The sequence below is a fragment of the Symphalangus syndactylus genome, chromosome 3 (assembly GCF_028878055.3).
Source record: "Symphalangus syndactylus isolate Jambi chromosome 3, NHGRI_mSymSyn1-v2.1_pri, whole genome shotgun sequence".
NCBI classification, from domain to species: domain Eukaryota; kingdom Metazoa; phylum Chordata; class Mammalia; order Primates; family Hylobatidae; genus Symphalangus; species Symphalangus syndactylus.
In genome coordinates this window covers 134,209,720-134,236,659 of record NC_072425.2, presented here as the reverse complement: position 1 = coordinate 134,236,659, position 26,940 = coordinate 134,209,720, and the positions used below count along the sequence as shown (strand labels likewise).

General features: G+C 56.2%; 3 protein-coding genes and 1 long non-coding RNA gene across 13 annotated transcripts in view; 2 read left to right on the top strand and 2 right to left on the bottom strand.

The window, feature by feature from the left end:
• Positions 1-2,437, top strand: part of LOC129479706 (proprotein convertase subtilisin/kexin type 7) — a 30,014-nt gene extending 27,577 nt beyond the window's left edge. For both annotated transcript variants that reach the window (XM_055273272.2, XM_063635540.1), the window contains exon 17: positions 817-2,437. In XM_055273272.2, the coding sequence (XP_055129247.1) occupies positions 817-891 (75 nt within the window). In that variant the 3' untranslated portion in view covers positions 892-2,437. The remainder of the gene's footprint in view (positions 1-816) is intronic.
• Positions 61-6,666, bottom strand: TAGLN (transgelin). Its single transcript, XM_055273291.2, has 5 exons — positions 6,587-6,666; positions 1,861-2,052; positions 1,578-1,755; positions 1,176-1,278; positions 61-856 (listed from the first exon to the last, which is right to left on the bottom strand). Exons 1-5 carry the CDS (start codon positions 6,638-6,640, stop codon positions 712-714), a joined length of 672 nt encoding a protein of 223 aa, XP_055129266.1. The 5' UTR covers positions 6,641-6,666; the 3' UTR covers positions 61-711.
• Positions 5,340-9,109, top strand: LOC134736130 (uncharacterized). The gene is made up of 4 exons (XR_010119878.1): positions 5,340-5,467; positions 6,225-6,693; positions 7,104-8,005; positions 8,978-9,109. It is a non-coding gene; the product is annotated as an uncharacterized lncRNA (long non-coding RNA).
• On the bottom strand, positions 7,570-26,639 carry SIDT2 (SID1 transmembrane family member 2). Of its 9 annotated transcripts, none has more exons than XM_055273257.2 (27): positions 25,899-26,278; positions 23,847-23,968; positions 23,412-23,576; positions 23,278-23,323; positions 22,763-22,864; positions 22,577-22,660; positions 21,181-21,280; positions 20,920-20,985; positions 18,849-18,942; positions 18,421-18,656; positions 18,055-18,066; positions 17,606-17,677; positions 17,356-17,427; positions 16,228-16,346; positions 15,817-15,890; positions 15,658-15,724; positions 15,035-15,108; positions 14,771-14,894; positions 14,323-14,440; positions 13,056-13,192; positions 12,709-12,817; positions 12,418-12,494; positions 12,202-12,248; positions 11,810-11,915; positions 11,106-11,216; positions 9,097-9,210; positions 7,570-9,008 (listed from the first exon to the last, which is right to left on the bottom strand). In XM_055273257.2, the coding sequence occupies exons 1-27, from the start codon at positions 26,079-26,081 to the stop codon at positions 8,946-8,948; spliced, it is 2,694 nt and encodes an 897-aa protein (XP_055129232.1). In that variant the 5' UTR covers positions 26,082-26,278; the 3' UTR covers positions 7,570-8,945. The 9 variants fall into 9 exon arrangements, with proteins under 9 accessions (XP_055129232.1, XP_055129233.1, XP_055129235.1 ...); XM_055273258.2 differs by having other exon boundaries at positions 18,421-18,653; positions 25,899-26,277; XM_055273260.2 differs by lacking the exon at positions 18,055-18,066 and adding an exon at positions 17,101-17,163 and having other exon boundaries at positions 18,421-18,473; positions 25,899-26,272.
• Between the last annotated feature and the right edge of the window lie 301 nt (positions 26,640-26,940).

Here is a 26,940-nt window from a genome sequence, read left to right as displayed (position 1 = left end):
CACTCGCAATCTCTCCTTTCCTCTGTCTCCCCAAAGCCACTGCACGCTGCTGAGTGGCTCCTTTTTCCCTTCGGTCCCCAAGATTCACTCTCCTGTTCTATGGCCTGTTTCCTCTGAAAGAATCTGACCGTCCCGGAATCTTGGCACGTGAAGGGTCCTTCGGAGGACGGCAGCCAGGAACACATATAAGCCCGAGATGCCTGCCTGTCCCCTGTGCAGATCTGAAACCATAACAAAAGTGACCAGGGCAAATGAAACTCTGCCAGCCAGGCCTGAGAAAAGATTGATGTATTTTTTTTTTTTTTTTTTTTTTGAGTTCCAACCCCAAAAATATTCCAGGACAAGATAGGGGGCAGGCTGGGCTGGTTCTTCAATGGGCTTTTGCCGCCAAGGAGGACAGTGGACTTGGCCCACATCCAGGCTACCCCCAGCCCGCTTCTCCCCTGCTTAGCCCAGGGAGGAGACAGTAGAGGTGACGGGGGCAGCCGGGAGGGAGGGGCCAAGGCAGTGATGCTTTTGGGTAAGAAGTTGGGCTGAGGCTGGAGGCACAGGGAGGAGCTGCCCATGTGCAGTTACCATTGCTCAGTGACAGAACCTCAAAGCTTGGCCAGGGCTGAAGGTACCACACGGGTGTGGGTGAGGCAGGCTAAGCGGGATGGCTGCAGCCAAGGAGCTGGGGGAGGGCAGGCCTCAGGGCTAGCCCTCTCCGCTCTAACTGATGATCTGCCGAGGTCGTCCGTAGCCTGTCATGCCGGCCTGGGAGGCCCCTCTGTTGCTGCCCATCTGAAGGCCAATGACATGCTTTCCCTCCTGCAGCTGGCTCTCCGTGAATTCCCTCTTATGCTCCTGCGCTTTCCTAGAAGAGGAGGAACCAGGATAAAGACTTGGTAGAACTGTGTGTTTTCCACCCGTTCTGTTACATCCTAGCACAAGCCCATTGCCTTCCTGTTTCACTTTTTTTCCCGAATCTAGCTTGCCTCATAGGCTAGGGAGACTGAGCGCAGGCGGGTGGAAAGGGAGGGGTCAGGGAGTATTAAGGACCCATTATTCCCGATCCCAGACGCTCACTTTATCCCTTCTTGGCTGTCTGCTTCCCCTAATCCTTCTCGCAAGCTCCTTAGCACAAGCCACCTCCCACCCCATGCGGAGACCCAAGCTCCCTGGCAGCCACATACTTCATAAACCAGTTGGGATCTCCACGGTAGTGCCCATCATTCTTGGTCACTGCCAAGCTGCCCAAAGCCATCAGGGTCCTCTGCACTGCTGCCATGTCTTTGCCTGTGAGAAGACAGGAGAGAGGAGACGAACATCAAGAACGTATAAACAAGATTCCAAGCCAGGGCCTGCCCCCGTCTCTCACAAAAAAATGGCCAAACCAGGGCCAAGAGTTGTCCCCAATTCAAGGGAGTCCTCTCAGTCGACCTGTAAGCGTGGCGTGTTATTCTCGGCATATCCCATCCCTGCTGTGTGCGGGCGAGCACACCCCTAGTTGTGGCATATTCTGGTCATTCCCTCTCCCTGTCCCAGCACCCTGTCCTCCTGCCCACCTCCTCCCCCAGCCCCTTCTTCCTCTCTACCTTCAAAGAGGTCAACAGTCTGGAACATGTCAGTCTTGATGACCCCATAGTCCTCAGCCGCCTTCAGGAACTGAGCCACCTGCTCCATCTGCTTGAAGACCATGGACGGCGGGTTCTCGGGCACCTTCACCGGCTTGGAGCCATCAGGGTACAGGCTGTTCACTAGCTTGCTCAGAATCTACCAGGCATAGGACATAGGACGCACCTTAGCAGTCAGCTCAGGGATTGGCCCAGGACTCACAGGGTGGCACACCCCAGCCCCCCAGCCCAGGGTGCCACTCACCACGCCATTCTTCAGCCAGACCTGGAAGCCCAAGCGCCCACGGTCTGGGCGGCCCACATCAGGGCCACACTGCACAATGATCCACTCCACCAGCCGCTCCTCCAGCTCCTCGTCATACTTCTTCTCGATTTTGGACTGCACTTCGCGGCTCATGCCATAGGAAGGACCCTTGTTGGCCATGTTTGGGGAAAGCTAAAGCAGGCCAGGGTGAAGGAGGGAGGGGCAGAGGGTCAGAGGATCAGGGAGCAGCTCTGCTTTCACCCGTGCCAGGTGGCCTTCTAGCTCTGTGCAGGGTACCCGGCCATCCTAGACACTTGTCACAGCACTGCCCTTCCAGACCAGGCTCAGCCCCTACTCCAGACACCTCTCTGAACTTGAACACCAGGAAACAGGATACCAGGTCTTTGGAGGTCTAGAGCAGGGGTCAGTAAACTATTTTTGTAAAGGATAAGACAGAACATATTTTAGGCTTTGCAGGCCACATGGTCTCTGCTGTTGCAGTGTGAAAGCAGCCATAGACAATATGTAACAAATGAACATGGCTTTGTTCCAATAAAACTTTATTTACAAAAGCAGACAGCAGGCTGGATTTGGCCCATGAGCTGTAGTTTGACAACCCTTGGTCTAGAACATTCTTTGCCAAGACCAGCTACAGAGCCACTAGAGAGATCTTCCAGAAGCCACATTGCCCCCACAGAATACAGCCAGCTGGTGCATTTGTCCAGCTGCGGGTGTGAGGGTTCACTGCCTCTGCCTCAAGCAACCATTACCTCCTACTCTCACTCAGAAGCGGGCCCTGGCCTGGAAGCTGGAACTCCAGAACTCCAGCTCTTTTCAGGTCAGCTCAGCTTCTGGTCTGCAGCTGAAGAGACTAAAACTCGCCCACCCCAGGCAAGGGCGACGAAGCCACCAAAGCCCAAGAGTTCTTGGCAAAGAAGCTGCATTTCCTCAGAGGAACCAGAGACACCTGGTCTACCCATTGTCTTCCCCTCATGCCCTTACGCTCTCGTAAGGCTACCCTTACGGAGTAGCCTGAGTAACCAAGAAGTCAGAGTTCCCCAGGGATCTTCCAGAGCCAAGAGTCTGCCTGCCAGGGAATGGGAATCCCGGCCCGATCCAGCAACTGCCACCCTGAGGGCCTGGGCCTGGCATTGCTCAGGAGTCCCACTCATGGAGAGGGGTGGCGGCAGGAGCAGGCCAGGCAGGTAGGTCCCTGAGCAGACAGATGGGGGTGGCTGGGAAAAGGAACAGGAAACTGACCTGGCCACTGATGTCACCCTAGGGTGCCGTGCCTTCTCTCCAGTGTTTGTCTGAAGAGACTTCCAAAAGAGGTACCAAAGGAAGCCGAACCCATCCCCTGGCCTCAGAGGGGTCAGAGGTTGGGAGGGACACACTGGTCTGAGGACGGAGGCAGGAGCGTGCTCCCCTGGCTCCCTTTCTGGTGATACCCCTCCCCACTGGCACCCCACCCACGGGAAGCAGAGCAAACACTATCACACCCCACCGGTCCCAGGCCAGCTGCCCAGCCTGATGCCTGCCCTTCCTTTCCCAGGCTGACAGCTTTTCTGGGCTGGAGTTCCTCATCTGTGAAGTGGGGGTTATGTTATCACAGATGGTGTCTGTGAACTCCCTCACATACTGCCTGGCCCTCAGCAGAGCTTCTCGAAATGTCAGTTCTTTGCTGCCCAGAGCGAGGCTCCTGGTAATGACCAGGGAGACAGCCTGCCCTTGACCAAGGGGTGAAAAACTGACCTCAAAATGTCAAGTTCTTTGCTGCCCGCTCCAGCCTCCACCCCCTTCTCACAGTCATTCCCTGAGCGTGCAGCAGCGTTCACACGGACTCATCGAAGCATCCGTCATTGGGCATCCCTCTCCTCCTTGCGTCTGTTTCCTTATGTGTAAAGTGGGGGCGGGACCACCTCTGAGGACCCAGTTCTCTGAGCACTGGGGATGAGGTGGGCTCCTGGCCCAGACACCCCTCTCTCTGCCAGTGATGCCAGAGACCCCAAAGGCAGAGTGCTCTGTTCTGCTGTTCAGCTACAAACAGCCAATCCCTCCCTTCACCCTGTGTGTCCCACTCCCGCTCGCCAACCACCCAAGGACTCCTGCACAAAGAACTGTGGTCCAAACCCCCAAGTCAGCTGGGACCAGGTGATTTTGGTAGCCCTGCATCCTGGCCTCCATCCACCCTAGCCTCTGTCTCAGCCTTTGCACCACCATCCCAGACAGGCACCCACCTTCTGTCCCTGGCCCTGCTTCTACCCCCACTCCACCTGCCCTCATGCCTGCCTTCCCCTCCTGCACCCCTGTTGGGTTCCTGAGGAACAGGATGGAAGGAGAGTGTGTCCCCTACCCCCAGCTTCCCGTCTCAGGAGGGTCAGAACAGACAATACAGGTCAAAGCAGCAAGGCTAAGGGTGACAGGTACACAACGCTGCAGCCCCCAGATCTAGAGACAAGATTAGGATTTCGGTCAGAGGGAGGATGAAGCACACACCATCCCCACTCCCACCCAGCACCACCATCCTTCCCCTTCCTCTTCCTGGGTCAGGGTCGAAAAGTGGAGAATCCCCAGAAATCCTTTAGAGTCTCTGATGGAGCCTCCCCAGTCCTGCCTTTGAGTCAGTGGGGAGGGGGAGAGGAGGATGACTACAGGGCAGCCCACCCAGGGGCGTCTCAAGACACTCCCAGGACAGCATGGACAGGCTTGGACCCTCCTGCCCTGTGGCTCCTGCCAGGATCCCTCCCCTGAGCTGCCCAGTGGGTGAAAGTGGGCAGTGGAGAAAGAAAGTCCAGGGGCAAATGGGAAGGTGGCACCCCCTACCAGCAGAAGCCCAGAAACACGAGCAGAGCCAGGGGCCCCTGCAGGGCTGCTGTGCCCCTTCTCTCTTCCCAAATAGGAGTGAGCACATCTGGACGTCTGAGAGGGCAAGAGGGTGGCTCCTCTCCACTCCACAGACGAAACAGGAGTGGCCCGGCTACATAAATATGTGCCATCCTCACTGCTACCTTTGGAATAGCAACTTCGAAAGGGAACCACCCTTTGGGAAAGACCAAGGGTCCCAGGCCTGCCCCGCCCATCACTCCAAAGCTCCTCCTTGGCAGTACCCGCCCCCCACCCCTCTGCTACAGTGAGGGTAACCTCCCACTGTCAGACAGTGGAAGGGGCTGCTTGTCGGAAGGACAGGCCTCGCATCTCCACACTTTGCCCCAGACTGTGGAATACAAGAGTTCTGTGGCCCTTCACATTGTCGCAGGGCTATCGCTGCTGCTCAGGCCCTGGGGATCCGCCAGAGTGGGACGCTGTGCTCCAACACAGGTGCATTCACACACTCCTCACCTCCTTGGAGGTTCTCCTAGAGGGGCAGACAGCAGAGCCTTGGCCTAACCGGCCGGCGCCTACAGCCTTACACACACCCTGTGGATGCGGCTGGCTGAGATGGGGAGCCTCCCTCTCACCCTGGCGGTTTCCACCACCAATTCCTCTGCACCAGCCAAGTCATCCCGGGCATTTCAATGAGCCCGGGGCTGCCCGGTCTAAGAGATCCAGGACGCTAGTGATCCAGCCCACCCTGCCTGGAGCTTAGGCCCCCAGGCTGACTGAGAGGGTGAGTTTCCCTAGCCAGGGAGCTGGCGCCTGGGACCTCAGGAGAGCCTGCCTGAAATGCACCCACTGCTCCTGTCCAGCTCCAGCCCAACTTCCCTCCAAGCCCCAGCCAATGCACTCACAAGGCTTCCTCAGGGCTCGCAGGAAGGAGTGAAGACTTGTGTCTGGGCTTGGACAGACAGGATGGGGCGCTGGCTGGGTGAGGGGTTTAAAGGGCTGCCGCCGTGGTGATGTCAGCCTCCCCCGCTGGCTCGCTCCTCGGCCCCCTCCCTGCTGGAGGAAGCCAGCTCCGCTCCCCACCCCCAGCTCCCCCAGTGACTCCACACAGGCTCCATATTTGGGGAAACACACCAAGTTGGAGCAGTCTACCGGGGCTGCCGAGACATTCTCTGCATGCTTTGGAGATGGAGCGGGACGGGGCGGGGCACGCTGCCGGCGAGGAGCCGGCCCGGGAAAAGCCTTTTATGGACAGGACCCTGCCCGGACTTATGGCTGCTCCTACTCCACTGTTCTCTGGCCCCAAGTTTGAGAAGAGGGGGAGTTCAATAGAGTCTGGCTGCAGAGAGGGGCAAGGGGCTGGGGAGCCGGGAATCCCAGGGGTTTGTGGGGACAAACCAGCTACCCTCTCCTCCTGGGGCTTTTAGCTCTGATGGGACATAGCTTTCCTGAGGACCTACTCCACACCAGGCCCTTTGCAGTGCTCTCACTGAATACTCACAGCTACATTGTGAGGGTGTAATTACATCCCCATTTTACAGATGAGGAAACTGAGGCCCCGAGTGCGTCTTCCTCAAGGCCACATGGTGAATGGTGAGTGGCGGATCCTGCACATCTCTGCTGACCCCCGTGGGTGCAGGAGAGGGTCAGACCCACCCTTTCAATTGTACCACCCTGTTCAGGTTGAGAAGAGCTTTCAGTTCAGGTAGGTCTTGAGTTATATGCTTTAGTTGGGGCTGGGATTTGAGGGTTCGGCAGAAGCTGAGTCCAACTCCGGTCCCCATCCAGTGGGCAGTGTCAATAAGAGGGTCTCTAAGGCCTGGCAGGGCCTGAGACACTAACGAAGGAGCAGGAGGCTCAGGAGGCTGGTATCATCCCTTCCTCCCTTAGGAACAGTCCTCACCAGCCTGGAAAACAGACCAGCCTCTGTCACTCCATGGAGATAACTGGCTCTCATCTTGCTTGTACCTGGCTTCAGGGATCTTGGGGAGAGACAGGAGGTTAAAAAAGGTGAGGCTAACAGTGGGATCCCTGGACTGCCTGCTGTGGCACTCCCCTGCAAGGGCACCTGGTAGGGAAGACCTAACGCTTTCCGCTACACACACACTGCCACACCTGGCACCACCCCTAGCCAAACAAGGCCCTAGGAGGGGGCTGCCAGGCCTGGCAGAAGAGGGGCCCGCCTCCGCAGTTCTGCCCACTGCGACCGGATGTGCTCCAGAGCCCAGGGGAGGCACAGCCATAGCACCTCCCAGTGGCGCCTGCAAGAAAAGCAGGAAGAGGAGTGGGGCCCTGGCCAGGGGAAAGCCCACCCCTCCATCCCTGACCCTGCAGGCCTCTGGTTGTGTTCTGAATTCACCAGATTCCTTGGCCCCCAAATCATGTCCTCCTTAGCTGACTGGTCTAAATGAATCTTTCAGGGACATATCAAAACTCCCTCCTCTTGGAGCCTGCCCAGCTTCCATCACCCTTCTGCCTCGGCCTGCACGCTGAGCAGATTAGAAACGCCCCATCAGGGAGCACTGCCTGGGCCTATGGCCTAGTGAGCTGGGGGGCGCTCATGTCACAGGTGAAGCGAGCCTCAGTCTGGCGGGCGGGGCCAGGTGGGCAGAGACTGCTGTTCCTGGGCAGGTAAGGAGGGATGTCTGCGGTGGGATGGTGTGGGACAGGCTTTTCCAGGAACTGGCCTCTGTCCAGCACAGTGCCCCGGTAAATATTTACTGAATTAATGCTGTTGCTGGAGGGACAGGAAACACGGGAGAATCAAGGAACTGCAGTTCCCAGTAGGGCCATGGCTTGAAGAAAGGGGAAATGGAAGACCTCCACCTCTCCCCTCATCCTCAACAGCTCCACCCAGAAAGGGAGTGCAAACAAGGGCCCCAAGAACTGAGTCTGGTTGTTTATTGAATGCAAACTCATTCATAGAAAACGGAAATGCAACCATAGCATGGAGACGCTCTGAGAAAAGATCCAGACCCACCTCATCTCCCAGCCCTTCAAGCAGAGCTATAAAAACAAGTTTGGGAGAAAAACCCATTCCCATCCCCCAGGCAGAGGCCCCGCCTGAGCTCCCCCATCCTCGGCATCTGGAGCGGACCAGGTGGCACGAAGGGGATTCAAGAACCAGGGTGGCCAGGGCGCCCAGAGCTGGGGCAACTCTTTGTAAACTCCAAGGTTTCATAGGTATGTGTGTGCGTGACTAACACAGAACTTGGCTGAAGACTGGACGGAAACTCAGAAGCCAGCCCTGGGTCCTAGAGCGAGGCTAGGACTGGGCACGTAGAGGGAAACAGCACATCCCTTCCTGAAGCCCCTTTCTAAGGTAGGCACTGGGGTGCCCACAGCTGTGGAGGCAGAACAGGCTGAACTCTGTATCATCCCTCCTTTGTCCCTGGACATTCTTAGGCAGTGTCAATGGCACTGAAAGGCCCCCAGCTGGGGTTTGGCAAGACTAAGGGCCTGGAAAGAAGGAAGGGAAGGGGTGAGGCGCTTCTCCCTCCAGTCCTGGTGCTGGCATCAGTCTGGGGGCTGATGGGACGAAGAGGTGACCTCTGAATTCAGCCTCTTGAATCAGAAGGTGGTTCTCAAATTGGGCTGACCGCATTGCTAAAGAGCCAGCCCTCACCACAGGTCAGAGGGAAGAGAGTACGCACTGCCCCGGGCCCCTTGCAGGCCTTAGCACCAAAAGTCTGGCACCAGCTGGCCAACCCCCAAAATCTCATACTCCCATCCATCCTGGCTGACTGGAATGGGCAGTGATGGCAGCCAGGGACAGCCCAAAGAGAACTGGGGCCCTGATACAGGACAGAGATTCAGGCCCCAGACTAGGCCCTGGAGTGTGAGTATGGGAGGAAAAAGGGGCCTTAGGTCCCAGGCCGGGGCAACGTGGGGAGGAGGACAGGCAAAATGCAAGGCATGAAATGGGGAAGGTGTCCCTTCCATCCTTCCTCTTGCAGAGGGACAAATGAGAGCCAAAGGACGGGGGCCCATGGAAGGCCCCAATACTGAGAAGAAAGCAGCAATTTGGCCAACGTCTGGGGGTTCCAGGGGAGCAGGCCTCCTCCTTGGCAGAGGGCAGCTGCAAGGCTCCATGCCACCCCATGGCTGTCCCAGGCCAAGCCTAGGCCAGACCTGGCTGTCCTGCTGCCATCCAGTGCTGGGCAGCGGTGCTGGGACTCATCCCCACAGCAAAACAGAGTGCCCAGTCTATGACACAAAGGAGCTCAGGGCCCCTTGAGGTGACGCGAAGGGCCCAGCTCCTGCTAGAAGACATAGATCTTGTCCCGCTGCACAGTATCCAGGTCGTCATCCAGTGTCAGCAACACCTGGGGGGTGGACGCCAGATCAGCCACAGAGAAGGAGGCAGCTGTTACCTTCACGTACCCACCTGGCTCGGCTGGGCGGCCCGCTTACCAGGAAGGACCCGAACATGGCGATGGAGGAGAGGAAGTGCCAGATGTCATGGTCGTCAAAGAAGTCAAGGAGGATGCAGTCCCGGTTGTGCTCCCTCGACTCCGCAGGGGTTTTCTTGGGGAGCAACAAGAAAAACTGCCAAATGACCCTGCTCTGGCAGGGCCAGGGCCAGACCCATCTGCCCTCTTGCTCCTGGGCACCCTTCTCTCCAGCCCCAGGCAGGACAGCAGCAATTCTGACCTGTCCCTTGTCCTCGTCCCCACCCCTTCCCAATCTAAGAAATGGACTTTGATTACAAACTTCTCCCTGAGTTCACTGGCTTCTCTTCCCCTTTCTTTCACTCTTACCCTCCTCCTTCCTTCTGATTCTCTTCCTTTGACCTAAGAGCACAGGGTTGCAACAACCTTGAAGGCCTTCAGCTCAGAGATGGCAGAAGGCCTTCTCACCCACTTCCCGGCCTTGGACTCCACCCGTGCTCTAATCTTTCTGCAGGCTCATTGTTTTTTTCCAAAGCACTACTGTCAGGTCATACCCCTGCTCCGGGACAGTAGCCATAACCTGTGGCACTCAAGGTCTTCCCTGCCCTACTCATAAGCTCTATCCCATAGGCTCATCCAGGCTGTGTCTGTCTGTGCTACACGCTGAGGCCACAGACATAACCAAGACCTGCCCCGCCCTTAGGAAGCGCACAGTCTGCTTGGCTCCCAAATGAGTGCATTCACTCACCTCCAAATCTGCCTCTGTATCATTACTAAGGTCACAGCAGGTCTGGGCCATGGGGCTCTTCCCCATTACTCAAGACTTTTTTTTTTTTTTTTTGAGACAGAGTCTTGCTCTGTTGCCAGGCTGGAGTGCAGTGGAGAGATCTGGGCTCACTGCAACCTCCACCTCCCAGGTTCAAGCAATTCTCCTGCCTCTGCCTCCCGAGTAGCTGGGACTACAGGTGCCCGCCACCACGCCCAGCTAACTTTTGTATTTTTACTAGAGATGGGGTTTCACCATGTTGGCCAGGATGGTCTCGATCTCTTGACCTCGTGATCCACCCGCTTTGGCCTCCCAAAGTGCTGGGATTACAGGCGTGAGCCACTGTGCCCAGCCCCCCTCACTCAAGACTTTTATAGCCCAGAACAAGGCCCACTTCTTCCAGGAAGCTTTCCTGGACTCCTAAGTCAGAGAGACCCGTTAGTCCTCTGTCCTCCTGCCCCGTCTTGCCTGTGCCCTTCATTTCATGTATCACATCGTAAACAGCACTAACAGTCATGCACCAATAGTCCTTCTAGCCCTCTTCAGCTAGTTTATGAGTCCCTCAGAGACCATGTCAGACTTAGTTCTATTCCCAGAATTAAAGCCTGACATAAGGTAGGTGTCCTGCAAGGCAGAGAAGACAGCCAAGCCCTGTTGGCTTCAAATGCCAGCTGTGCCACTCACTGGTTATGTGCCCTGGGGAAGTCACTTGGCCCCTCTGAGCCTCATCTGTCTCATAAGTAAAATGGAGCTATCTCCAGGCTGGAATGCTAGGAGGATTAACTGGGGAAATCACTATGAAAGTGCCGGCCTATGGTAGGTGTTCCCAAATGATGTTTAACATTTTTTTTTTTTAGAGACGTGGTCTATCATCCAGGCTAGAGTGCAGTGGTGCGATCTCAGCTCACTGCAGCCTGGAACTCCTGCACAAGCTATCTTCTTGCCTTTGCTTCTGGGGTAGCTAGGACTACTGGTGAATGCCACCAAGCCAGGCTAATTTTTTTTTTTTTTGAGACAGAGTCTTGCGCTGTCGCCCAGGCTGCGGTGCAGGGCTAATTTTTTTATTTTTATATATTTTTTATTTTTTGTAGAGACGGGTTCTTACTATATTGCCCAGGCTGGTCTTGAACGCCTCAAGCGATCCTCCTGCCTCAGCTTCCCAAAGTGCTGGGATTACAGGTATTAACCACCAGGCCCAGCCCCAATGTTTAAAAAGAGGACTGGCCACTTGTTGGCTCACAAGGAGCCTGTGGGTGAGTGCTCACCTGCCAGGTGCTGAGTCCCTGGAAGAAGAAGAAGAGGGCGAAGCCCCAGACCACGGAGGTGCAAACGATGCAGAGCAGGGGGATGAGCTTGATCCTCTCCCCACTCCGGAGCTGGGAGGGGCCAGGCAGGGACAGCAGTCTGAGGGCTTACCCCTGTCCCACCCCGCTGTCCCACCTAGCCTTTCCCAGGTTCCCTTTCCTCATGGCCTCCCAGGCCTTCAGGACTGCTCCTTGGATTCATACCATTCTACACAACCAGAGAGCTCAACCTGCTCCCACCCCAATGTCCACTCCACCCGGCCTCCATGTATCCAGAACCCTGTGTCGGGACAGTGTACTGGCCTGGAGGTGCTCCCTATGCAGGGGGCTCCAATCAGATTGGAAGGCAGGATGGTTTCTGGGGAAGCACCTGATCCTGAGAGGCCCACACCCTACCTCCCCTCAGCCCCTTCTGCATGGAAAGGGGCACTTACAACTGCAGCCTAAAATGCCACCCATTTCAAGGGCCCTTGGAAGGGGCTCAGTAAATGGTCTTTGGGCTGCAGTTGGCTCCCAGGGGCCCATGCAAGAGGCTTTAGCTTCTCCCCTCTGTAACCAGCAAAGATGGGACAGAAACTTCTCACTGCCCCTCAGTGCTGCTGGGCCCATCTCTCTCCCCAGATAGCAAAGCAGCTGACAGAGGGGGCTTGGCCAGCCCTGCTCACCTTCATGATGATGTAGAAGGCGAAGTAAAGGAGCAGGTTGCAGATGCCAATGGCCAACAAGTAGGAGGCGAAATCATTGGGGCGCATGATAAGCCCATAGGCAGCCCTGGCAAGAGAGACGAAGGGTGGTGAAGCAGGAAGGCCAAGGGCAAGGAAGCGCTCTTCCTGCCCTGCCCCACCATGTTTTATTATGATGTTGGGCTGTGTTCAGAGGCCCACAGAAGATTCTAGAAGCCCAGATGCCAAGAGAGAGAAGAGAGGCCAAGACCTCTCTTAGCCCCCATGTCTTATGCCTAACATTTGGAAGCTGTCCTCAGCCCCCAAGGCAGCCAGTGGCTGACCGAGTCCCCAGCTGTCCACCCAGCCAGGCCACTACCCCCAACCATACTCACAGCGACCAGTTGATGACGTTGCCCATGACCAGCAGCACCATGCGGTCCTGGAGGAAAGCAGGGACACAGGGACTGAGGGCAGGGGCAGCGAGGGTGGTGGAAGAAGGCCCAGCCAGCTGGTCCCCACTCTCCCCTGGGTCCTCAGCCCAGCCCCGCTCCCCCATCAGAGGGAAGAAAGGAGATGTGGAGAATGCAGCAGGGGAACCAGGCAGGTACCACGTAGAGCGGCCCGCTGCACTGCCGGATGCAGTCTGTGTAGAGCACGTGGAGGATGCGGCGGAAGATCCCCGAGTCTGCAAAGAGAAGGGAGTGGTGCTGACAGGCACGGGGCACCCTCCTTTGCTGGACCCCTGGGATGTGCCAGCTGAGGAACCCAGGCCTGATCTAATTCCTCACCCAGTGACTCCAGGGCCCCCAAGAAGACAGAACCTGAGCATCTCCCGTGCGTCCAGGTTCCTGAGGCCCCCCAGGCCCCTCCCCTAGGCCCTGCCCCGGGCGTGCCCTTACCCAGTTTCCAGCGGCCCATGTAATAGAGCTGCGTGCTGAGGAGCAGGGTGGCGATGATGTGAATGATGGAGAAGACGATCCAGAATGCTGTGTTCCCTTTGCCAAAGACCTGTCAGGAGGCCACCAAGGGCAGCGGTGAGTGTGCAGAAGGAAGTGGCTCAGATGGCCCACCCTTCCTGGGGCTCCCTGCTCAGCCAGGCTGGGACTCTGAGAGGGGCCCAGGAAGGCATCTCAGGGAGGAGCAGGAATCTCTCATGCAGGAGGTGGCGGAGGGTGTGCACCACGTGTCTGAATGCACGTGCACCTTTCCTATCATACGGGCTGAGCAGAGCAGGTCAGGCCCTCACCACGCCCAGCACAGAGAAGAAGATGACGATGGCCAGGCAGGCGTAGGCACTGTAGGCACTGGCATTGATGTCTGGGTGCCGCTTCTGGTACAGCTTCAACATGCAGAGTCCAGCGATCATGTACATGAACGATGTGTCTAGGATGAGGGACATGGAAGGGAGCTGCAGAAACGGCCACCAAGCGCCAGCAGAGAACTCCTGGTCCCAACAATCCCAGAGGAAGAGACAGCCCTGGTGCCTTGCCACGGCCATGGAGTGAGCTGGTGGCGGGGTGGCACTTGAACTTCAGTTCCTTAGTTGTACCTGCCACACCACACTGCCACCCCACTGGCTGTCACCCAGAGTCTGACATCTCCTGAAGACAGGGAAAACTTGGTCTGTGTCTTAGTCTGTGAGCACCCTGAGATCAGGGACCCCCTTTTATTTTTCTGGAGACGGGAGTCTCACTCTGTCGCCCAGGCTGGCGTGCAATGGCAGGATCTCAGCTCACTGCAACCACCGCCTCCCAGGCTCAAGCAATTCTCCTGCCTCAGCCCCCCGAGTAGCTGGGATTACAGGCATGCATCACCACACCCAGCTAATTTTTCCATTTTTAGTAGAGAAGGGGTTTCACCATGTTAGCCAGGCTGATCTCAAACTCCCGACCTCAGGCGATCTCCCCACCTCGGCCTCCCAAAATGCTAGGATTACAGGTGTGAGCCACCGCACCCAGACAGGGCCCCCTTCCTTTTTTTTTTTTTTTTTTTGAGACACAGTCTCGCTCTATCGCCCAGGCTACAGTGCAATGGCATGCAAACTCTGCCTCCCAGGTTCATGCCATTCTCCTGCTTCAGCCTCCCGAGTAGCTGGGACTACAGGCACCCGCCACTGCGCCTGGCTAATTTTTTTGTATTTTTAGTAGAGACAGGGTTTCACCGTGTTAGCCAGGATGGTCTCAATCTCCTGACCTCGTGATCCAACCGCCTCGGCCTCCCAAAGTGCTGGGATTACAGGCGTTGAGCCACCACGCCCGGCCAGGGACCCCTTCTTAATTATCCTGTTTTCTTCGGTGCAGCATATGCCTTTACATAGGAATAGCTTGACAGATGAATGAAGCAGCATCTAGATGCCCATATTCCATAGGCTAGGATGTGTGCATACCCAGGCACGCCAGCCTTGGAGTTTCCCACAGAGCTGTCTTAGCGATCCCTGTGGGTAACTTGGGGACGGTGAAGGACTCAGGCAGGTCCCTGCTGTAGGTTGAGCCAGAGAAGGAGGCCCCACTCACCGAACTGGAAATTGGTATAGTTGGGGCACACATGATAGCAAGCACTGAGCAGCCCCTCCATCATCAGGGCTGTGCCCATGGCGTAGAACAACCCAAAGTGTTTGGGGATCCCACATTCCTGTTGGGGAGAGACAGAAGGGAAGGGAGGAAGTGAGGCAGGAAGGGAAGAAGGGACCCAAAAGAGGGACCCTAAGAGGAGTGGAAGAGGAAAAGGGGTAGGGTGTGTGTCAAGTGTGGGTGTGCAGGGGTGGGCTGGCCTGGGCAGGCTGGGCAAGGGAGGGCAGGGCAGGGTGGGGAAGGCTGGGCTGGATAGGGTGGGCCAGACAGAGCTGGGGAGGGGAGAGCTGGGGAAGGCAGGGCCAGGCCTGCCCGAAAGGGTGTCCTGGAGCCAAGGCTTGGGGTCTGTGTTGGAGCTGAGGCTGCAGCAGGCAGGCAGGTACTCCCTCACCAAGGCATAGAGGTCGTTGCGCAGCAGGGCCCGGTTGTGGTTGATCTCCCGTTGCAGGATGATGAGCAGGAAAAGCAGCCCCAGCAGGATGTACCCCAGGTTGCTGAGGATGTTGTTGAAGGCGCTAGAAGGGGCAACACAAGGCGGACTGCTTGGGACTCACATCCAGGCCTCTTCCCTAGCCCAGGCGGGCATTGCGAAGCCCCAGGCCCTGCCCCATTTCACCCTTGGCCTGGACAAGGGGCCTCCCAGCATGACCCCCACCTGAGATTGCCCAGTGGGTGGGCGCAGAGGAAGTTGTAGTAGCAGATGTCCTGATTCCCTGTGACATTCACCACCTGTAGCAGGAGCAGGGACAGGGAGTGGGTCTGTCATCACACCCAACTCAGCCCACGCCCCACCACCCGGACCCCTTTGGCCAAAAAGAGCAAGTGCCACCACAGCTAGCAGGTGGGAATACACAGCACCACAGGCACGTGCTCCTTCTGAGAACATGGATGCCAAGCAGCACAGTCGTCGTCCCCTCTCATTAGGCGTGGCTGAAAACCCTGAGGCATGACTGTGATGGAAGTTCTTGCCCCATGGGACAGAGAAAAGGGAAGGGAAACTGATGCTTACAAAGCCCCAGGACTTTGGTTTCATAATCCACACAAGAAACCAGGGAGGGGCTATCTTTAGTGAGGGCTGCTCCCATTTTGCAGATGAAGAAACTGACACTCAGGGTTGGGGGGTTATGTGATTTGCCCTGGGTCACTCGGCTGGGAAGGCAGAGCTGGGATCTGAACCCGGGTCCTGTGATGGAACACCAGGGCCCCAGGCTGGGAGGCTCTGCACTTTGGGGTGGTGTCCTAGGCTGTGGGAAAGGTAAACCTGCCCTGCCCTCTTACCGTCTGGTAGGTGATCACCAGCTGCACCACAGGAAGAGCATAGAAGACAGCAATGGTGGCGATGTTCCTGCAGAGCAGGAGGGCGGCAGTGAGGCGGGTGGCACCCAAGGCTGCCACACACCCACCAACAGCAGAGCCCCAGACACTCAGCCCACTCACCAGAAGTAGATCTGGTACTTTTTCCGCAGAACACGCTTGTCCTTCCGTGCCAGATCAGCCACATAGAGGTATTGCTGGGGAGAAGCTGGAATCAGCCCCACTTACTGCTACTCGGGAGAAGCCCCCTCCCCCAGGTCAGAGGTGGACAAGAGGGGCCTCCCTCAGACAGGGCCGAATTCAGGTGGGCAGGGTTCAAGGCCATCCCACTGCTGCGGCCGCTTAGACCAAGAGGGTTTGGCCAATCAGGCCGGAAGGGGTTGGAGGTCAGGTTAGTTTCCCCGGCATCTGCCCTGCCCCAGCCTAGCCCCTTCCTTCTGCTTCCCTAAATGCCAGTGGGAACATGCTGGGGTGGGAACACAGAATGTCCCTTTCTCAGGAAACGCCTGACCAGGCCAGGCCCACGGGTCAGACCTTGGTGCGAATGACATTCTTGTCGGAATCGATGTCAGTCAATGTGTCGTAGTCATCCTCCTCCACAGAGCTCATGGAGTCCACTCGGGGCCGAGTACCCACAGACTCAAAGGAGCGGCCTGGAAAGGGCAGGGAGGGAGGGGTTGCACCGGTGGACACAAAACCCACAGTGGCCCTCGCCCATCTGAGGCAATTATAACAATTATTAGGCAGTAGGGAAGAGGCAAATTGTGGGCTGGGGCTCAGAGTTGGGGTGGAGGTGCGCTCAGGAGCTGGGAGGAGACATCAGGTGCTCCTAAGTCCTGGGGGGATGACAGTAGACTCTAGAAGAGGCCACCACACAAGGGCTGCTCTAGTTTTGCTCTGTTCCTGGCACCCCTCATGGGCTAGGGCTTCCCAGGCCAGGACACTGAGCAGACCCCAGGCAGCAGACACAAAAAACAGGATTGAACTCGGCAAGTCATGCTGATTCAAGGGTGCCCAGCCCTGTGGGTTCTGAGAAGACACTGCCTTGGCTGCCACTGGGTTAAAGACCCAGTGGGCCTGGGGTGCAGAAAGAGCATCTCTCCTTTATCCAGAGGCCAGAACGTGACCCCCATGCCTGTGAGCCCTCCCCTAGCAGGCCAGGGAGTGAGGGCGCTGGCAACGCAGACGACAAACTAGAACGTCCAGCCTGAGGGGAGCGGAGGCGCCAGCCCCCCAGCCAAAGGAGCCTGTGCCCTGCTGCTATCTCAGAAGACACAGGAGCGGGCAATTACTGGAATTACATGGGGAAGCCATGCACATAGAATCTTTCTGGCCCCGGAGCCGGCAGTCAACCGGAGCCGGCAGGCACTGATTGGCAAAACAGCCCTACCCCCACCCCAGGTCTACCCATGGCAATGCACAGCTGCCGCATCTGGCCAGAGGGGAGGCGCCGCTTGAACTGGTCGTGCCCTTCAAAGGAAAGGGAAAGTTACCAGGGAACTGGGGCCAAGGAGGAGGGGATGAGGGAAGAGAGGGGTTAGGAAAACAGCAGGCCCTTCCCAGGTTCCAGCATCTGGCAGAAGAGGCAACCGCCCACCATGACATTTTACCCAGACAACACTGGCCTGCACCACACAGCCCCTCCCAGCCTGGCCCACTCACCCTGGTAACCGTAAGAGAGGTCCCCAGTGCCAGCGCTGTCAACCAGACCATCAGTAGATCCAGAAACATTCTCTGTGGGGAACGATCAGTGGTGAGGCAGGAAGGAGAGGCCGCAGGGAAAGGGGCTCTGAGCATCTGCAGAGGGTGTGGGGGCTGGAGGAGGTGGCTCCCACTTTACCGCCTCGGAGGTGGTGGCCTAAGGAGACAAGGTCATGTCCCCGGCAAGCACGATGCTGGCTTTGACACGTACCAAAGGAGCCATAGTTGTAACCCTCATAAGGGGAACTGCCAGGAAAAGAATCAGCCAGGACTCGAGGGTGACCTGCAATGAGAAGTCAAGGTCCGTTAGCGCTGGATGAAGAGAGAGGCCTAGAGCCAGGGAGAAGAACAAAGAAAGATCCAGAGAAGACAGCCACAAGGAGGCCATGCCAGCAGACGAGAAGCAGTACCTATCCAGGCAAACACGCCCCACTGCTGCCACCACCACCCGCCCCAGCCCTCTGCCTGCCTCTCCCATGGAAACAGCGCCACCCTTTGTCTTCTCTAAGGAGACAGAAAGTTCAAGAACAGGCACATCTAAGTTACCAGCAACAAAGACAACATCTGGCCTGCCCACGAGCCCTCCAGACAGCCCTGTGCTCCACCCTCCCTCCCCTACTCTGGACTCCAGCTCCTCTGCCCACAGCACTTGGAGCTTACCAAGGAGAGAAGCTAAGAGAGAAGGTCCCACGCAGGAGGGAGGACAGAAAGAGAGGGAGGGGTGGAAGAGAGAGAGAAGGAAAGGTTAATAATCCCAGAGACCGTGGGCCGCACTGCCCAAGGCAGGCAGACACCATCGCTAGACATGGAATAAACCAAGCGACAGCCTCAGCCTCTGAGGTGTGCATGTTAGGGATGCATGGACATCATATCCCAGCCTCATTCCCATGTGTGGAGTGTTACTCCGATCTGAACATCCAGAAACCCCCAGCCCTTCCTCTTCCAACCCCCTAGGGAACCATCCACCACTACCCCCTAAAACACAAAGCACACTGTGCCCACCCCACCCAGGCCCCCTGGAGGTACCGCTTTCTGGGCAGGCTCGGTCAATGGCCACCAGCAGGGTCTTCTTCTTCTGCCTGCATGGACAGAACCCACAGGCCACCCAGATGGGACAGGACAAGGATCCCTCCGTATGGGGCTGGCTTTTCCTTCTACCTCTCCACTCCACTCTCATCCCTATGTCCCAGGGATGTCCCACTGTCCTCCACCTTTGGTCCCAGGGTTCCTCACAGGGTGGGGAGCAGTATGGGGTCTCCCTGCTTGGGAAGAAGGTTGAGGGGAGGGGATAGTTTCTAGAAAGGCTCATGGGCCACAGACTCTAACAGCCCCACCATCATCTGCTATGGATGGTGTAGATTACCCTAGGCTGGCTCAGATCCTGCCAGGTGATCTCCCCCACACACCTGCCCAACCCACCCAGACCAGGGGAGTGCCCAGCAGTTCCACTTTACCTCCAGTTCTCCCAGCAGGCCAGTAGGACGGTCAGCAGGTAAAAGGAGAGAAATATACCCAGGCAAAAGAGCATCCCACTGACGTATGCCTCAGCTTCAAGGAGGAAACACGAAGGTGGACAGGTCAAAACCTTCCACCACCTCCCATCATGGCACCCAAAGGCCTTCATGTCCTCCTCCACCCAGCCCAATCTCTCACCCCTCTCCCCTCAAATGTAAGGCCCTGCCCAGCCAGTATGAACAACTGGCAGTTCCTCTAATACACCAAACTCTGACACACTCCTATTTTTGCTCATGTTGCTCCCTGGGCTAGAACTTTCTCTTCTACTTCTCTTTTTTTGTTGTTGTTTTTGTTTTTATGAGACGGGGTCTCACTCTGTTACCTATGCTGGAGTGCAGTGGCGCGATCACAGCTCACTGTAGCCTCCAACTCCTAGGCTCCATCCTTCCACCTCAGCCTCCTGAGTAGCTAGGACTACAGATGTGTGCCACCACGCCTGGCTCATTTTTTTATTTTTTATAGAGACTGGGTCTCACTATGTTGCTCAGGCTGGTCTTGAATTCCTGGCTTCAAGCAATTTCCTTGCCTCAGCCTCCCAAAGTGCTGAGATTATAGGCGTGAGCCACCGTGCCTGGCCTCTCAAAAATTCCACCTTGACTTAACCCTCAAACCACAGCTCAGGGACTGTGTCCTCTAGGAAGCTTTCTCTGTCCTGTATTTCCACAGTGACCTGTTCTTTGCTTACTACAGCTCTTAACTGCCTCCTGTTCCTCTAGACAGGACCCCACCCCCACCAAGGACTGCTGCCTTAGCATGCCACCTGGCATATAGGAGGTGCTCAATAAATATTTGCTGAATAAGAGAGGCACCCTGGCCGGGCGCGGTGGCTCACGCCTGTAATCTCAGCACTTTGGGAGCCGGGGCAGGCGGATCACAAGGTCAGGAGATCGAGACCATCCTGGCTAACACAGTGAAACCCCATCTCTACTAAAACTACAAAAAATTAGCCGGGCATGGTGGCGGACGCCTGTAGTCCCAGCTACTTGGGAGACTGAGGCAGAAGAATGGCGTGAACCTGGGAGGTGGAGCTTGCAGTGAGCTGAGATTGCACCACTGCACTCCAGCCTGGGCAACAGAGCAAGACTCCGTCTCCAAAAAAAAAAAAAAAGAGAGAGAGAGGCACCCTCTGGCTGGGCACGGTGGCTCACGCCTGTAATCCCACACTTTGGGAGGCCAAGGCGGGCGGATCACCTGAGGTCAAGAGTTCAAGACCAGCCTGGCCAACATGGTGAAACCCCGTCTCTACTAAAAATACGAAAATTAGCTGGGCATGGTGGCAGGTGCCTGTAATCCCAGCAACTCAGGAGGCTGAGGCAGGCGAATCATTTGAACCTGGGAGGAGGAGACTGCAGTGCGTCGAGATCTTGCCACTGCACTCCAGCCTGGGTGACAGAGCAAGAATCCATCTCAAAAAAAGAATGAGAGGCACCTTCTTTCCCCTCCTATCACAGTCCCTTAGGGCCCCATTTAATCATTCAGTAAATATTTATTGAGCACTGAGTAGGGGCCAGGTACCTTCCTGCTAATTTTGTCTGCTAATTTTGTGCTAGCCCTCATAACTTAGTGAGATTAACTGGACAAATTTTACTCCCTCTGTTATAGAGACAGGGAAACTGAGACTCAATCTTATAGCAGTGTTTCAATGACGAATTAGGATATGTTTCTGAATATGAGATTAAGAAACATCCTTCAGAATAAATAAGATTATAACTATGCTAACAAAGCAAAATTAAAGCTCTTTCTTACAATCAGGTTACACTGCTGATAAGTGGCAGAAAGTGAACTGGACCTCAGTTCTTCCATCTTTAGTCGTGAACTCTCTGTACCACATCACACTGGAACTCACCTCCTGGCCCTCCCCATCTAGAAGCCTGCCAAGAACACTCCCTGTTCCTACCCCACCAGCATATCTGCATCCTCATCACCCACTTCAGGGCACACCCTATATCCCAGGTCTGAAAGGAGGAGCCAGAGAGGCTTGTCCATCCCCACTCAGCCACCTGCACTTACACGTGACTGCTTGAGACACCAGCACTGACAGGGTTTTCTGGCGGTGCCCTTGATCGACCGGTTCATCTGGAAGTAAAATGTCAAAGTGGTAAACTAGTTGCCTGGAGCTTGGCTAGAGTCAGTGGGACCAGGCCTTTGAGAGACTGGAGCCAAAAACCCATGTCCTATCAGGTCCACCAATCAGCCACGCAGGTTCTTCTTGCCCTCAGAAAGTGACCAAGCCCTCCCCATCCCTAGCCAGGCCCAGGACACAAAATGTACCTTCTACAAAGGGGTAGAAAGGCAGGGAGCCCCCGCAGGCTTGGTCTTCGGTCTTCACCACCACCACCACATAAAAGCTGTTGCTGGGGAAGTCTTTGCGCTGCAGGATGATGATGATGATATTTATCATCATCATCATCATCATCATTCTTTTCTGAATACTTATTCCGTGGTCAGACATTATGCTAAACTCTTCATAGATATATTTTACTTAATCCTCACAAAGATTCTTTTTTTTTTTTTTTTTTTGAGATGGAGTTTCACTCCTGTTGCCCAGGCTGGAGTGCCATGGCATCATCTCAGCTCACTGCAACCTCCACCTCCCAGGTTCAAGCGATTCTCCTGCCTCAGCCTTCCAAGTAGCTGGGATTACAGGCGCCCACCACCATGCCCAGCTAATTTTTATATTTTTAGTAGAGATGGGGTTTCACCACGTTGGCCAGGCTGGTCTTGAACGCCTGATCTCAGGTGATCTGTCCATCTCAGCATCCCAAAGTGTGGGATTACAGGCATGAGCCACCGCGCTCCACCTTTTTTTTTTCTTTTTTTTTTTTTTTTTTTTTTTTTTTTGAGACAGAGTCTCGCTCTGTCGCCCAGGCTGGAGTGCAGTGGCGCAATCTCGGCTCACTGCAAGCTCTGCCTCCCGGGTTCACGCTATTCTCCTGCCTCAGCCTCTCCGAGTAGCTGGGACTATAGGCGCCCACCACCACGCCCGGCTAATTTTTTTGTATTTTTAGTAGAGACAGGGTTTCACTGTGGTCTCGATCTCCTGACCTCGTGATCCGCCCGCCTCGGCCTCCCAAAGTGCTGGGATTACAAGCGTGAGCCACCGCGCCCGGCCCACCTTTTTTTTTTTCTTGAGACAGAGTTTCACTCTTTTTGCCCAGGCTGGAGTGCAGTGGTGCGATCTCGGCTCACTGCAACCTCCGTCTCCCAGGTTCAAGTGATTCTCCTGACTCAGCCTCCCGAGTAGCTGGGATTACAGGCGCGCCACCATGCCCAGCTAATTTTTTGTATTTTTAGTAGAGACGGGGTTTCAGCCTGTTGGCCAGGCTGGTCTTGAACTTCTGACCTCAGGTGATCCCCCCACCTCGGCCTCCTAAAGTGCTAGGATTACAGGAATGAGCCACCGCGCTCGGCCCTCTCATTGTTACAATGAATGAAGTAGGTATGACAGCCAGAAGGGGGTACTCTACTCTTTCCCATCCCCAAGAGCAACTGGGATTATGGTTCAACTCTCATATATATCAGGGGACTGAAAGTCACAGGGACTGGAAGGCCAAAGACTCAGTCATGTGTAGGATAGGAATGGGCAGAGGAAGAAGAGCTCAAGTTTGGAAAGTTACACAGCTTATCGCCCAGCCACACCTCCCACGTGGCCACATGCATTTCCTACCTGTACGGTGATGGCTGCCTTCTTGGTCATAGTCTGGTACATGCCGATGAAGGCTACGTTGTTGTCCAGGTCATAGACAGGACACTGCAGAGGGGCGGGAGAGGCAGATGGATGGGAACCTGGCCTGCCCCTCTCTTTAGCAGCCCTGCTGCCTGCTGGGGAAGAGCAAAAGGGCAGGCAACTCACCAGCACATCCTGAATGGAGATGACCGAGCAGGGGAAGGCCTTGTTGGAGGTCACCTTGACAATTACTGAGCCCACGCCTTCAGGGAACTCATACTTGAAGTACTGAGGGTGCAGGAAGGAAGGGAGAGCCCCATCTCATGAGGATGCTCTCTTGGCCCCTCTAGAAGGGAATAGTCCCCTATAAGCGAAGACCCAGAATCCTTTGAGGGGTGGGCAGCAGAGGCTCTCTGGGGAGACAGGCCTTGACCATAGCAGCCCCTTTCTCTGTATACCATTCCCTTCAACCTCAGCAGGGCACTCAGCAGAATGCCGGAGAGGCAACCAGACTCCATGTCTCTGCACAGTCCCATGCTGTCTGTCCCTCACCATGTCAGGGCCAGAGCTCCTGTTTCCAGACAGCCCTCTATGGAGAAAACAGCCAATTCAAAAGGCCAAGCAAAGACCGCTGACCACTCCCATTCTCATATTCAAGCTCCCCCATTTTTCCTCTCGAGCAATCAACAGGGAGATGATACCTGGGGCTGTGCTGCTGTGGTATTGAAGCTGAACTGCTCCCCGGTCCTGCAGGGCAGAGAAGAGCCCCCACCAGTCACTCCCAGAGCCTGGGGAAGAACCAGCCCCCGTGGTCCCCTCGCTCTACCCTGCAGACCTGAGCACAAAATCATCCATGCGGCTGACCCGGAGCTGGTATGTGGTGTTGACTGGTGACAGGGTGGACACATCCACGTAGAAGAACTGAATCTCCGACTCATTCTTGGTGGGGGGCTGACACAGGGTTCGTTCCACTTTTTGGTAGAGGTATTTGCGCTGAAACCTATGGCCCGAAGCACGGAGACAGGATGTCAGCACTGTCCCAGCCAGCCTGCCCCTCCAGAGGAGCGAGGCCCCACCTCCCCCCGTCTGGTCTCCACCACCTCCCTGCGAGGTGCACAAGCTCCCGGCTGGCGGGACTCGGCTCTTGTGCTGTTGACCAGCCTCCTGGCCCAGGGAAAGGAGAGGAGAAATGAGGGGGGCTCCTGGTTGAGGCTCCAGCCAAGGACTGGCCTAGGCCGCCCCGCTTCCCTGATGCCCAGATCCTACTCACATCCCTCGCAGGATTAGGGGCACCTGGAAGGACACCACAGCCTCCTTCTGGCGGACCACAAACAGCAAAGGTGCCCCCTTCTGCTTGTTCAGGACGTTCACAGACACACGCACGCCCTCTGTCTGCAGAACGACATGGAAATGCCTCTCAAGCCTCTGCCACCAGGGACACATGGCTCCAGAGACTATGAGCCCTGCCCTCCTTCATGCCAGCTACTTTGGTCTTTCTCCATCTTGGTCGGGCCAGGGAGTCATCTCTGCCCCTTCTTCTGCCAGAACAACCCCCAGATTCCAGGAAAGACCTGTGCTGATTGCAGCTCCTGGCTGGCAGACGTGTGCAGGGCAGCAGGACCCAAGCAACCGCAGGGTCTCGCCCTCTGCCAGGAAACACGGTGGAGGCCTTGGGAGTCTCCACGATACCCCATTCCTATCCATGTGCACAGGATGCACAGGCCTGCACACACAAACATGTACACACACCTCACTTTCCTGTGAGCCAGGAGGCCAGCAGGAAGCTCCAGTTAACAATAACCTGGGGCCAGAGCCCAGAGGGGATGAGGAGGGGTAGGTATTGAAGGCCATGTTGTATCCTTAGCTCCCACCAAGGGACAGGGCTGTGGAGCAGTCACTTTACTTCTCTAAGCCTCAACTTCTTCCTCTATAAAATGACAGCTGGGTGCGGTGGCTCATGCTTGTAGCACTTTGGCAGGCCAAGGCAGGAGGATCACCTGAGGTCAGGAGTTTGAGACCAGCCTGGCCAACATGGTGAAGCCCCATCTCTACTAAAAATACAAAAATTAGCTGGGTATGGTGGCAGGCACCTGTAATCTCAACTACTTGGGAGGCAGAGGCAGGAGAATCGCTTGAACCCGGAAGGCGGGGGTTGTAGTGAGCTGAGATCACACAACTGCACTTCAGCCTGGGCAACAGAGTGAGACTGGTCTCAAAAAAAATAAAAAATAAAAAATAAAAGATAAAATAAAGTGATCTTCACCCTTGGAGCTATGAAGGAACATATATAAACAATGGGAGCTTAAAGGAAAACTAAAACTAAATCGATCTTGGAATGCTTGTTATTGAGCTGCTGAAACCCAAGCCCTAGGGCAGCATTTCCCAAAAGAGTAAAAACCACAGCTCTCCAGTACCTTTAGATATGGGAAAAAAGGAAGAAAGGACTCTAAGCAGAAAGAGATCAAACTTCAGATAACCAGGCACTGGGGGCAGATCCTGGCCTGCCATAGAAACAAAACCACTCCCCGTTCTGAAAAAAAATCAGATTCCCCATTCTCAACTCCATTGCTTCCCAGTAAATGGCAGTCATGGAGAGAGCAAGAGACCTGGGCACGAGACCACACAGCCGGGTTGCAAGAATTCTCCCAATCTCAGCTCTGCCTGGGGTCTAGACTTCCCACACTAGCTGTGTCCAACGCAGGGACTCAGAGCTGGGGAAGCAACCAAAGAGAAGTCAGGGTGAAGTGGATTTTTCACAGTGGACAAATTCCCCTTCTCTTCCCACCCAACTTGCAGTTGGCCTTATAAAACTTCTGTCACCCTCAACTTACAAGGCCAGCTGGCTCTCCCAGGCAGGAAGAGGGCTGGGAAGCCCTGCATTCATCTCCCTGGGGAGTCTGAGATGTAACTTGCCTGCACAGAGCTTTTCAGTTCTGGGCCAGTCTCATTCCCCTGAGGTTTTCTGGGCAAGCCCAGTAATATGCCTGTTTCCTCTCCCACCCAGACCCACAGAGCTGTCAGATTCTGGGGTTTAGGGTAGAGAGCAAGCCATGTGTGCTCAGACCACAAATGATGGAAGAATGGGGGTGGAAGAGAAGATGGGAATGAGCCAACTTCAAAAACTGCCCAGCTGAAGCTTCAGAGAAACATTGGTGGCAAAGGAAGGAGGACTGGTCAAGAGGCTCCAGTGTGGTTCTGGGAACTGGGAACCCAGTAGGACGGCTCGTTCATGGGGCCTCCCAAAAGGTAGCGGGGCGGCAGAATCGCCTAGCCCTCGTCGGCTTCCCCGCTCGCCTCTGGCCCCCCAGCCCCCAGCCCTCACCCTGTTGCGGGTCACAGTATGGTTGAAGGTGTAGATGTTGACCAGCTCGCTGTTGACCTCGTCCACGTAGGTGCGCTCAAACTCGGCGTCTTTCTGCGAGACGTTCTTGGGCCCCAGAACCCCCAGGTGGCTCTCGACCGAGGCCACCAAGAGCACCAAGAAGGGCAAGCCCAGAGCGAACATGGCCCCGGCAGGGCGGCAGTGGCAGCGGTGGTGGTGGCGGCGGCGGCGGCGACAGGCGACAGGACACCTCCGGGACGGGTTGCGGCTGCGGCCGCAGCTTCCAGCATCTCACCAGAACCAGAACTTTAACCCCGGCCTGAGATTAGGAAATGTCCCCTCCCAAGAGCCCCGGAGAAGCTCCCAGGGTCCCCGCAAGGAGGGGGCGACCAGGAGGGGGCGGGGAGGGAGGGGATGCGGGCTACGGGCAGGGGTCCCAGCTCGCGAGGGGCTGAGTACGGCCTGAGACCCTGGAGCCCCGGGCCAGGGCCGCGAGAAGGAGGGCGGCTGGTTGCCGGGAGCCTGGAGACGCCGGGAAAGGGGAGGGAGGAAGAGCCGGCGGCGGGGGCTGGCCGCGGTGGGAGGCGAGTCGCAGAGTGAGGGGCGTGATAGGTGGTAGCGACCCGACGCCGTGCGGGGCTGCGAGTTTTCCGAGGTGCAGGCCCTTTAAGGGCGGGCGGACGCGCCGCCCCGACGCACGAACACTGGAAAGTGAGCTGCGCCGCTGGGCGATAAACAGCAGGGCTGCTGGAACGCCCGCTGACGTCAGGGGAAACTGACACAGATTTAAAGGACCAGGTCCCGCATTTGCCCTTAAAGGGGCTGCAGCTGTCTAGCTGGAGGGGAAAGCCTGCAATGCCTTCTCCAGCTCCTACCCAACTCTCTCCCGTGATTTTCACCATCTCTGAAACTCATGTTGGAATAGGCAGATGGTTCTGTTAAGAATCTCCAAGTGTTGGGTTCTTGCTGAACAACTCTTACCTTTGCTCAAAGGTAAGGATTCTCCCACCCCCACCACCACCTTCACAACTAACATCGTCCA